This window comes from Quercus suber, unplaced genomic scaffold (assembly GCF_002906115.3).
Source record: "Quercus suber isolate HL8 unplaced genomic scaffold, Cork oak 2.0 scaffold_47, whole genome shotgun sequence".
NCBI classification, from domain to species: domain Eukaryota; kingdom Viridiplantae; phylum Streptophyta; class Magnoliopsida; order Fagales; family Fagaceae; genus Quercus; species Quercus suber.
In genome coordinates this window covers 1658591-1671339 of record NW_027069512.1, presented here as the reverse complement: position 1 = coordinate 1671339, position 12749 = coordinate 1658591, and the positions used below count along the sequence as shown (strand labels likewise).

The following is a 12749-nucleotide window of genomic DNA, read 5'->3' as shown; positions in this document are numbered from 1 at the left end:
ATATAAAAAGAAAGGAAACCACAACAAGTGAAAACCTCAGAAGTGAAAGAAATCTTCCACAAGGTTAGGACGAAGCCTTACAAATTTTATCCTCTATTCCTCGATCTCCAAGGCAGCTAGTGTTTATGGAATGTCTCTATAGAATTGGATTTCGTAATTTAAAAAAATAATAAAAAAAAGCCGACATTTTTAACAGCTGGGTGTTCAGAAATGTGAAATTTAAAATTGCCTTCAAAGTCATTATTGAATCTGGTATTTCACTCCCGGCTTCTAACATGGCACACCAAATCTAACATGGACAAATTTGGTATCAGGTATGCACAATTCAGTTATTCAACAATCAGATTGCATGTTATTTATCTTTTCAAATGCAGGACATCAAATGTACGTGTCTAAATTGTTTCAGTCTAACTCAAAATTTTGTTTTATTCATTTTTCATCAATAATCTGCAAAATCCCTCCATTAAAGAAAATAACAAATAATAAAAAATAAAAGACCATGGGCCAATATTTTATTTATGTTGCTATCTTGCTGGCCTAATTGTTACAAGATTACAAAGGTCAGGATAACAAAAGATCATGCTGACAATATATTCAAAACAATTAAGTCTATAGGTACAGTCTTTTTTCTATTTGTGATGTGGTAAACCAAACTGAGATGAGTGGTAAAATGCATATGAGAGAGTCTGTGTTCAGTCAAAGAAATTAATGAGAAGTAGGAGGCTTTTATGAAACAGAAGATCGTCCCATAAAAAATAAAAAAAATAAAGGAAGAAAAAACCAGAAGGTGCCCGTTTGGTGCATGTGTTTAAAAACTAAAAATTGTTATTTAAAAACATTTGTAGAAATACGTGTGGGTGAAAAAGTATATTAAAATGCGTGAAATATTGTTTAAAAACTAAAAATAGTTGTTTAAAAACACTAACCAAACACCCCTAATTCTTTTGGATTCAGGAAAATATTGGTAAGATGGTATAATTCTTTCTTACTATACAAGAATTTCGGGAATCAAACTCAAAATTTAAGCCTAACCCCTCCCCAACAAATTGTTTGCCTTTGTCATTAAACTGTTTGAGAAAAAGTAGATAAATACATTGGAGATTGGCTGTAGGCATCTAAAGGAGTGGCACCAATGGTCCTTTCTAACTTTCCCCTCGAGCTTCTCTAATTGTACAACAATTAAGGGTCTATCTGGAATCTGCCTATTTTTGTTGAAACTAAAAATTTTTTGCTAAAAGTACTTTAGATAAAGATAAAAGTTAGCTGAAATAGTATAGCGAAACTCAAATAATACAAAAAAATACAGTGAAATTCATAAATAGTAGCAAAAATAAACTGAATAATAAAATAAGCTAACTTTTTAATTTGGAGCTGAACGCACACTAAATCTCTTCTTCACGCAACCCTACCTGGGGACACCTAACAAAATTCTTGACACCCAACTAGGGGTGTACTTCACTTTTAGAAAGATTGAAAGGGGAATATATCCAACAGGTAGGGAGGAAGAAAGAGAAAACAAACCATATGAAACATATTTAGCCTATCTCTAGGTATTAAAGAAGGAAAATTATCTTATAATACCGTCTCATGAGATACATTCACGTCCACCAAGTAATTAATAGTACCTAGGAAATAATTGTAATCTCTCTCTCTCTCTCTCTCTCTCTCTCTCCTATTTACATTTTTCTTGACTTTCTCTAAGCATTTGGGCCAAGAGCTTTAACTTGTTATGTAATTCTCTATATTTCAGTATCTAAAATGAACATGGTATGTATCTCTTGGATACAAAATATCTAACTATTTTATATACTGAAAAACCCATTACAACATGTTCAATACAGCACAAACTATACAGCGTCGGTGAGAATTAAATAGATCTAATACTATTTTTAGCTTTTTACAAAATGGTATTTAGATTCAACATAGCTTTCTGCATCCCATAGAAATGATCCAAATGCGACTGCCTCCAAGACTAGCATTGTCAATCCAGTGAAAGTAATTGCAAGTACTTCATCATTAGAAGTGTCAATTGAACCATCCTCTGCAATCCGAATGTCAGGCCTCCCAAACAGGGCCTGCGTCTGCTTTTCAATCAAAGAAATAGCTTCTTTGGATCTTATAGTAGCATATCTCTGAAGAGTCTCTGCATCCAAGTACATAACATAGGATCTCAGTCGGTATGATTTGCCTTCACCAGTATTCATGAAATTTCCCCCATCACTCTCACCACCATCATCAGGAAATACCCGGATCAATGATTCAGGATCCCAGAGCTGTTTTGTTGGAACTGGATCATCAAAACTTGCCTGGTCTTTACTTAAACCATCAGTAAGGGTTTTCATGGTTCTTTCGAGTTGAAACCGTTCATCAACTCTTTTGAGAAAATATCCATACATTATTGAAGCAGCATACAGCTTTCCAAGTTTGATTTTGCTCATCTGAACAACTGTATCAAGGGGTCCCACAAGTCGCTCTCCAAGTACAAGAGATAAGTGGCTCTGTATCATCTCAAAAGCTTCTGGGGAATGAACAGATTCAAGTTTGTGTTCCTGGTTAGGCCAAGAATCCAGTGGCGCAATAGATTCTGAGGTTTCTGATATCTTAGGGATCATCAGAATGTCCTTGTCCATAAATTTCTGTATAATTAAGCAGTATATTATCTCTTCCAGTGCCTTACGCCTTTCTTTCTCTCTGACTTCAGCAATTCTCCTAAAATACACAATTTTAGTTAATCAGTTACAACATATTACCAGCAGGTGAACAATTTGGCAGGCAACTGGGGTAAATTATTTACCCCCACCCCCCAAAAAAAAAGGATACAATGATGCAAGCCAATACACCTGTAAAAGAAATTGATTATTTTTATAGATCTTTATAGCCTTTTGTACACTATTGCCAGTGGTTGATGCAAGAATTAACTCTAAAAATGGGGGCTTGTGTTTGGGAAACAAAAGAATAAAACAAAGCAATTGGAACTACAAATGAGCATTGAGAGTTGCTTGAAATCAACACCAAGCAGGAAAACCTAGGAATTAGTACCTAAGTTGCTAGGAATTAGCAACCAATATTGGGAAATTCCAACATAAAATTTTATTCATCAATCATGTCTCCCACAATGTTTTTCCAGAGCGCTAAGTAGAGCTTCTAGGGTTACAACAAATAAGAGGAAAGAAATAATGGAATCAAAATAAAATTCAAACAAAACAAAATCAATCAGCATTAATTCTTGCTCGGCTCTCTACATCATTCTCTTTTGGTTGGAGAAAACTCGACCTTGAGTTTTTAGAGTTTTTAAGGAGAACTCGATACTTGATACTTGCAACAACTCTTGATGCACTTTTGACAGCACTAAGAACAAAGAATCCTTCTATTCTACCATATAATTGAATTAGTTTGAAATGATAAGCGTGCATTTAACTTAGCTTTTTTCTTTTAACTTATTAGCTTATTTACTTATTTACAACTTTTTTAAAGCCTTGTTTTTTCTAGGTACAACTCTACTTATACCCTCTTTCAGCAAATAAGCAAAATGCTATCAAGGTGGAGTCAAGTGTTACAAATGATACTGCCTTATCTTGAACCATAAGAAGCATCATTGTACCAAGCCTTTCAACTTCAGGCACCATGAGGGTTGATGAGTAGCAGATGCATCAAACTCATTTTCATTTTTTTACAATATGAGCACCCTAATTCTTTGCAATCTCATTTAACTTTCTCTCTGTCAAATAGTGACTCTCCAATAGATTGTATTAGATCCACCACACATAGTTCAAGGTGTGTTAATTCTAAATTTTCTGGCACTTGCATTTCTTTTTCAACACTAGGTTATGGTAGTACTTCGTGTTCCTAATCACCAAGATCTCATTGAAGGATTGAAGGATTAGGAAGCTCACAAGAAACACTTGCTTCAAGTCTAGAATCACCTTATGGAACGGAGAAAGGAAAAACCTTGAATTCCACCACATCAAAGTCATTTGAAATCACAAAATCATGTGTGGAATCAGCATAATCTCATCTGGAACCATAAGAAGCACTGTGGTTTCAACCTCTTCAACTTCACCAAGATGTAGATCTTCAGGAACTATGGAGGTCGATCAGAAGCACAATCAACAAATTCAACTTTCACATCATGTGCACACTCTAACATAATACTCTCTTGAGAAACCATCTCTTGACCTTGCTGCTCTTCAAAAGGTTCGTTTCCTTGTACGCATGTTAGACCAACACTCGTTCAGGCTTGTGCGTCTCTATCGACATTAGGCTCTAGTGTTACTTGAATGTTTCTCCACTACCAATATCCCATCATCAATGTTGTCTTCTATGGGGGCAGCAATAATTTCATTGTGATCTATCATCCTTGGTTTCCCAATTGATTCAGTTTGAGTCTTCACTTGCTTCACTTGTCGGGCCAAGTCGAGAACACTTTTTATTAGTTTTTCAAATAATTCCTTTAATTCTTTGAAGTCTTCCTTCAATTCCTTGAAGTTTTGACGAAAGGTAGATTGTCCAATAGTGCATTGAGGACATGAAAGCATGCAATTAGTTGGCTATTCCATTTCCTCGTACCGTTACTTTGATCTTGAAAATGACCACACTAAGATTGGGGTAGATACTTAGCTCAAAAGTATGAAGACAAATATTCATCACAAAACTTTTCTTTCATATCTTCCCATGCAGTAATGAGAGGTTCATACTTTATATAGCGCATATATTCGAGATCCTCATAGGAAATTTGTGCTCCATCTCTTAACTTCAACTTTGCATACCTAACTTTTATGTCATCCGCAAAATTTGCTTGTTCAAAGAATCGCTCCATCCCATTAATCCAGTTGAGATAATCCCATGAATTATTTTTACAACCATCAAAATGAGGTGCTTTTGATATTACCATTGCTCAATGAACAAGAATCTTGACTGCTTAACTTGGTGTTGAAAGTTGAAGAACACTACACAGGTTGGCTTCTACCTTCTAGGTTTAATCGGCTAATCTGACTTCTTTTTTGGAAATTGGGTTAATGGGCTGACCAGGTGGGACTAGGCTTGGCTTTCTCTTCTTCTTTTGAAAATTGGGTTGGGTCAGGTTTTTTTAAAATAAACTAAGTTGGTTTACAAGTTTGGGATTTTTTTTTTTTTTTTGGGACCGTGTTAGGAAATGCTGGGTTAAAGTTTTACTCGAGAAAAAATAAACTATGTTTGGGTCACACTAGATCAGGTAGTGTTCTAGAAACAAATGTGCTATAGTCTTAAAACAAAAAGGCAAGGTGACAAGTTACCTTTGGAGATCGGGTTGATGGATTCCTAGGGGACTTGCGGTGGCACGACAATGAGCAAGTGATGGTCATGGCGGCATGAGGCAAGGATGGAAGGTGCCCGTGGTGGGTTGCTGCAACTGGGGCTTGTGAGTATGTACAGTGGTAGTCACAGCAGCAAGCGAGAATTAATGGAGGTGGATCTCTGGAGTGAAGAAGGCCAAAAATTGACAATCTAGGGTCAGTGGCGACTGGACTTCTACTCTATCTTCGTGGTTGCAAAAGGGTTTGGTGATTTGAGTGTGGACTTAGGATTTGTGGCCGTGTGGTTGGGGCCTTGGGTGCACTGGCAGAGCCAGAGGTGCGCTAACTCCTAAAAGTTTCTAGTATTAGTAGTCTAAAGTAATTACTTACTAACATGGAGGAAATAAAAAATAAAAAAAGGACTTCTATTTGGTTGAAAGTGACTCTAACCCAAGAAAAAGAAAGAAAAAAAGTTCTCAAACACCAAACCATGTAAGCTTTTCACCAATTTCACTATTCTTATAAGTAGCTTTTGTCTTGTCCTATGTGCTGCACTTATTTCACTATTTTTTTATTTTTTTATTTTATATCATTATTTACACCATTTCCACTATTTATGATACTTTTCACAGCATTTTATCCTTGAAAGATGCTAGAGATACTACAAATTTTACTACTTATGTCTTACAAATTGACATGTTACCAATCACAAAAAATAATTTCAAACATTTATTCATTATATTTTTTAAGTAACACTAATCACATTTTTACTCCACCAGTTTGTAAATTTTTTAGTAGCTATGAATTGGTTATTTTTGTTTATTTATTTTAATAATATGAAATATATTCATATTCGCTTACAATTGTTTATTTATTTTGTTATTATTGTTGATTAATATTTTTTAGATTAATTTCACTTTTAATATCGTCTTTTAATTTTGCAACCTCTAGGTTAAAATCCTGGCTCTGCCACTGCTTGGTTGGTTGGGATATGTTTGTATCAATGGTGGTGATATGGTGGTGCTAGCAAAAATTTTGAGGGGTTTCTCGTGGTGGTAAAAAGACAACAATGATTGGGATTTCTAATGGGTTGGTTCAAAGTGGCTTCATGACTGCAATTCAGCTGATTTTTTTTTGGGTGTGATTTTCTTCTAGTTCTGGATTGACTATAGTGGTGTTTCATGCTTCAAACAAATTGTATTTTGCTCTGATACCAAAAATGATGCAGGACAACCAAAACTATTGAACAATAAAATTAAAAAACAAGAAAATAAAGTAATATGACCTAGGAGTCAACACCTAAGCCTGGCTTGGAGTCCAGCACCAAGCGGGAAAACCACTAGGATTTAGCACCTAAGGCGGAATTGAAGTTAACACCTAGGGCGGAACTGAAGTCAACACTAGACCAAAGAGACCAAAAGGCCATTTTTCATTCATCAAAATATCAATTATCTCCCAAGAGGATTACAACAGTTTGCTTATAAATGATTGCCAAACCCTAGTTCTAATTGGCGTAGGAAACCCTAATTGCCTCATTACAAAAATAACATTGCTTCCAAATTAAAATACTAAGAGCTAAATAAACTACTAGGACCTAAAACATAAAAATACAATTGACTTGCAAACATAAATAATACTAAACAAAAATCTTCTTGCATCTCTCGCATTAGTAGTATTGATACTTTTTTCAAAGGTACAAAAAGAGTGAAATTGCTCCAATGTTTTCATCACATCATCCTTTACTATATGCTAGCATGTTTGAAAAAAATGCCATTGTAAAACCATTAGGCTTAGGCGCTTTATCACCACTCATGTCTTTCACGGCTTCCAATACTTCCTCTTCCCCAAAGGGAACCACCAAACCCTCTGCCTTACCCACATCAAGAGCATCAAAATGCATCCCATCTAGCATTGATCTCCACAGGGTAGATTCAAAATAAAGTTTTTCATATAACTGAACAATACCTAAACAAAACCTGCACGTATGGCCTCTTGAGTTGTGGCTATTGTTCCCTCCATAGAAATAGACCTGATGAAATTATTTCTGCGGTGAGAATTTGCCATTCAATGAAAAAATTTAGTGTTTTGATTTCCCTCCCTTACACAACACTCTGGATTTTTGTCTCCAACTAATTTCTTCCATGAGCATAACTTCTCTAGCATCCAATGCCACTATCTCTCGTAAGAGATCTCGCTTGCTGATCCCAACATGCCCAAACACCTCTCTATTCCACAACTTCAAATCTTGTTTCAAAGCCTTTAATTTTTTACACACAACATGACTTGAATATCCTTGAAAAAAATAGCACTGCCACCATTGTTTCACTCTCTCCACGAATCCATCAAATTTTAGCCACATGTTCTCAAACTTAAAATAGGATTTACCTCGTTTAATATTACCACTGTCAAATATAACAAGAAAAGTGGTCAGATTAAGGGCGAGGCAGTAGACTCTAAGCTAAATCAGAAAATGTTCCTCCCAACATCCAGTGACCAGAAAATGATCTAATCTTGATATGGAAGGAGTTTCTTGATTGTTTGACTATGTAAAATGTCCACCTATCAATGGTAAATCCATCAGGCCATGCTCAGAAATAAAATCATAAAATTCCCACATTGCAAGCACCAAGCACTGAGCCTCCTCCTCTCAACCGCTCACTCTGGAATCTAAAAACATTAAAATCACCCCAATGCACCATGGTAACCCCCACCAACTATTGATGCCTGTAAATTCATCCCAAAGTACCTTGCAATCACCGTCCCAATTCGGCCCTTAAACTCTTGAGAATATAAAATCGAAATTGTCTGCAACACAACAAAATTTACACAATAAATAAATAAATTCCTTCACAAAATCTAATCTTTCAAGTTTCAACTACCCGTCGGTCCTAAAAAACCAGAATACCTCCTGAAGCACCTTCTACCTGCACAAATCCCAATCTACAAATTGATTACCCCATAAACTATAAATTACTGCTCCATTAATGACCCCCATTTTTGTTTCTTGAAGACACCACATCGGCTCTCCACATCCTCAACAAATTTCTAATTTACAATCTTCTATCCCTATCGTTCAATCTCCTCACATTCCATGATAATAGCCTAAGATTCATTAGAACAATTCTTCCCCTCTTGTTATCATAGTTCATTGATGACCTCAAGCTTCATAACTCTCGAAGACCTCTTTGGCTTGACCCATGATTTGTTATGGGTGTTGTCTGTACCCTCCATTTAGCTTCAATGGTCATGAACAAATTAATGGCTTCCTCCTCAAAACCATCAAAAGATAACCCAAAAATCTACTAAAGCCCCTAATTCTCCTCATCACCCAATCAAATGGATTGCAAGAAACACCGACCTCATCACCTTCATAAAGCATGTTCAACAGGCTCACATCTAAGGTTGCACTCTCCTCTATAGTCGGAACCATAACCCAATGTGCCACATCAAGTCACTCTTCAGTGTAGGTGTTGTCATGTATCCCAGCTTGGGTCATGGTCAATCCCATTGGAACTTCTGACGTGCATCCCTGCTTGTATCAAAGATGTCTTTTGATCGAACCCTTTATCACCCTATAGAGAAAAATGTGAGTAAATATCTTTCATTGCTCCCAGCAAATAAGAATTCAAATCAGAGATGGTGAGGCTAATATTATATAACATCGATTGGAGAAAAGACACCAACCACAAAGTCAATGCTTCTTGCCCCCTTGTTGTCAGCGTCAAACCAAAGAGAAACCCCATCAGATATGAGAATGGCTCTACATTCCGGAATTCGCAAGCATTGTCTTGCTACCGCGAGTTTAGGAACAAGGCTCGCTTGACCTGCCTTTGAGCACTCTCCCACTTCATATGTGCTTGGGCCTGATAGAATTGGGCTGAAATAAGGTCCATTTCTTTGGTCATTCAGTGGTTGTTGACCCATTGAAAGAGAAGGGATAAAATTTGGGCCCTGACCCATATTTTCACTATTAAGACCATCAATTTTTTTACTAATGGTTACTCGTGGAATCCATTTAAACTTTTGTCACCTTTATTGCAATCCCATGAGACCCACCTCTTTCCTCCCTCAACCACCTCCACCCTCAAGCCATTCCTTATCCAACACAGCCTTTCCTTATCCAACATGAATTCCGAATATAACACTCCTTCCTATTATTATTTTCATTTGAATTTGAACTAAACTGTAACATGAATCTTTTTTTAATTTCTTCCAGAATTTTCTCTCCAACTTTAAAGTTTTCCATAATGCGCCAACCATTGCCATTCCCACCTCCCACAGCTATCTGACTAGGTTTACCACCAATCTTTTCAACTGGCACCATCTTTATGGGCTTCAGATGGCTGGGTTTCACCGCATCCTCCTCCCCTAACCACCTCTTCCCCTTGCCACTGACAATAGGTTGCCATGGCTGCTCCATGCCACTAGTCTTCTCTTGCACTTTCACCACTTCTGTGAAAGACTAAGAGGTTTGAATCTCTGAATTGTGCTTATGCTTCTGGGCAATAGCTTTTTCCTGACGTAAACCTACCAAAGCATATTGATTGGGTTCCAGCAACTTTGTTAATTCAATCCCAAAACCCTTCCAACCACTTTTTTCTTTGCCTTTAGGTATGATGATAGACCTCCTTAACCCGCCAACCTTGACTTCAGTCTCAACTAGATACTGCCCAAAATAATTTGAGCTCCATTGAGATGTGTAAGTGGTATCACCTTCCTTGAACGTAAAGAATTGTTTGGGGTTAACCCCAACAACGGTAAGTTCAATATTATTCATCAACCACTGGGCAACACTGTGCAACTTTCTTGCCCATAACCACCGATTTCATGAAGTTCTTGCCCCGTTCAAAAATCCATCCATAAAACAGAAAAAATTTCCCCTTCCTCTACCACCAGTTGGAATAATTTAGATTCAATAAAGAAACTATGAATCCCACCCATACCGGACTCCCAAGAAAATTTGTGGACATTTTTGGCTAATTAGAGAGAGAGAGAGAGAGAGAGAGAATACCTAGAGGCCACATGAAGACCTACAAGAAGACTAACCAAAAAATGAGACCTACAAAACTAAAGCAAAGGACAAAGAATGAATAAAGTAAGGGTATTCAGGGTGGTGGCTACCATTTAGATTCTAGACAAAGCACATGTTCTGAACTTCAAAGTGACGATGTTTGTATCTAATATTGAATGCTAAATTCTCCAAGGGTTCTTGAAGAATTATTTCACAAATGTATCAGAACAGCAAAATTAATTCCACCCCAAGAGCAAATAAGCCTATCATCTTGGTATTTTTGAGGCACTAGAAAAGGTTAGATGCTGATTTATAATTCCCAGCACGGCAACCATCATATTAATTTAAAACCTCTCGAAATGGAAGATACAAGCTTCAGGATTGATGATTGAAGCTGGGGACACAAGCATGGTAAGAAAAATACATATTAATGAAATCTCTCAAAAAAAATTCATAGAAGGGACACTACTAAATTCAATACTGACCAAAAGCCAAAGAGAATATGCTACATTCCTAACAATAATAAACTCAAGTTGTTTGAATTCATCCTCAAAGATGATTTCATACTCTAATATATTGTTTCTTCCCGTATTGTTTACTTCTTCTTTTTTACCATTGGTAAGTACACACACACCCAATGAGCATTGAAGCCATGACCTCACCCTCTCCAAAGAACATTGGTTACTTCTAATCAAGTCTTTTGACTTTATAGAAATTAGCATCACACACACACACACACACACACACGCACACACACAAGTTTGATATGCCTCAACCAAGGGGTGTAACCCGTTATCCCTAATGCTAATCCATCAATAACTTAAGAGAGCATTGAAATCTCTCCGTGTATATATATTCCTTTCATAAGTAAAATTCAAATAGAACTCATCACAACATATAATTATGATTCACCCATAAATTCCATAATGACCTTGACACAAAAAGGCTATACTTCATTCCTAACAAAAATGACCTCAAGTTATTTTAAGGTACCCTCAAAGATCCTCTCATATTCTAGTTTACTGTCTTTTCTGGTGTACACCTCTAAATGAAATCATTGATAGTACAAAAGTCAGCATACATCAAGCGAACTACAAGACATTATCTGTAATGCTATCCCTTTGTTAGGAATCAAAGGGATTCCAAAACTTAACAAATGAATAGTTGTATTAATATGATCAATTACAGAATACTAATAAATATGAGGGACTAGAGATGAGAATACTTACTTGTGCAGGAGATCTTGAGAGGAAGGAGTTTCTTCTCTTTGGGCATCTCTATGAGTTTGAAGGTTCTCAAGTTGCTGATCAATGGCTGCTGGAAGTAGATGACGATGGGTTTGCAAAATTTGCGCCAAAAGCTGTCCAACTGAGGATTCAAATTCAAGAGGAGCAAATCGTGACAAATTATCGCTTGAATCCCCCAAGGCTTTAATGGCAAGGCCTTTTGCTCGACATTTGTGCGGTCCAGTTCCTAGCTTGGGAAAGCAAACCGAAGGACAGCTCTAGAAAAGAATGTAATTTTGTTTGAGATACAGAAACAAGCATCCTAACACATGGATCTGTAAAGAGTAATTATACAATTCTCTGGGAGTACAACAATGCCGTACTCCCTCCTCCTCTCGCACGCATGAATAAAATCATATTCACAGGGAATTTCACATTAAGTTTGGGACTTTCTCTAAAATGAGCCCCTAATGTTATGGTTTTTAATAACGGGTTTAGCTTAACTCCAGTATTTTTTTTAAAAGAGGTCTCTTTTTGTTTTAAATATGGCAAGTGGTAGTGGGTTATAATCTCCACTTTTTATTTAGTTAGTGAGTGACGAAGCAGTTTCTCATTAAAACAAAAGGAAATTCCAATTAAAAACTGGTAAGCCAAACCCTTTAATAACAAGTATAGCAATTGTGTGGTAAAGTCTAAAATGTATGAATTTGACTAAAAATGACGAACCTTATCTATAAAAAAATTAAAATAAATAAAATAAATAAAAATTCAACTACATAGAGTCAATAATTATAAGGAAACTTCCATTTTAAATTCTCATACCCTCTAAAAAAAAATAAGAGATGAATTTTCATCCTTTTGTTTTCCTTTGGCTATATTGGTTGGGTGACAAAGCATATATGAATTTTCAATTGGCAGGCACATACATAAGAGTAAGAGGTTTTAAAAAAAAAAAAAAAAAAAAAAAGAGAGAGAGAGAGAGAGAGAGAGAGCAAAGCATGTACATGTATAGTATACTTACTTTGGAAGAAAATCGAGAAGAAAGGAGGAAGTGGTTGGAATCGGAGAGAGCGTGGGACTTGAGATTGATGGGCGACGGAATTGCGACTAAAACATCGCTCACTGCCCCTGTAATCTGCATTATTATTATCCACGCACGCTCTAGGGCTTTTTCTTTCACTCAGACAGACTCTGTTTTCTGATACTCTCTTTTTTCGGTTTGCTTTTCCTTTTTGGTTT

The 12749-nt window shown here is 36.5% G+C and overlaps 1 protein-coding gene across 1 annotated transcript; it reads right to left on the bottom strand.

Moving 5' to 3' along the window:
- Positions 1-1772: 1772 nt before the first annotated feature.
- On the bottom strand, positions 1773-12749 carry LOC112025229 (UV-B-induced protein At3g17800, chloroplastic). Its single transcript, XM_024057892.2, has 3 exons — positions 12532-12749; positions 11514-11788; positions 1773-2709 (listed from the first exon to the last, which is right to left on the bottom strand). The coding sequence occupies exons 1-3, from the start codon at positions 12649-12651 to the stop codon at positions 1890-1892; spliced, it is 1215 nt and encodes a 404-aa protein (XP_023913660.1). The 5' UTR covers positions 12652-12749; the 3' UTR covers positions 1773-1889.

Bases quoted from the DNA above. Each gene is read 5' to 3' on its own strand.
- LOC112025229 (XM_024057892.2), bottom strand. From the start codon at position 12,651: ATGCAGATTACAGGGGCAGTGAGCGATGTTTTAGTCGCAATTCCGTCG. The intron at 11,789-12,531 runs GTAAGTATACTA...ATTCTTTTCTAG, and splicing joins CTTCTCGATTTTCTTCCAAA to AGCTGTCCTTCGGTTTGCTT. The intron at 2,710-11,513 runs GTAAGTATTCTC...TGTGTATTTTAG, and splicing joins TCTCAAGATCTCCTGCACAA to GAGAATTGCTGAAGTCAGAG.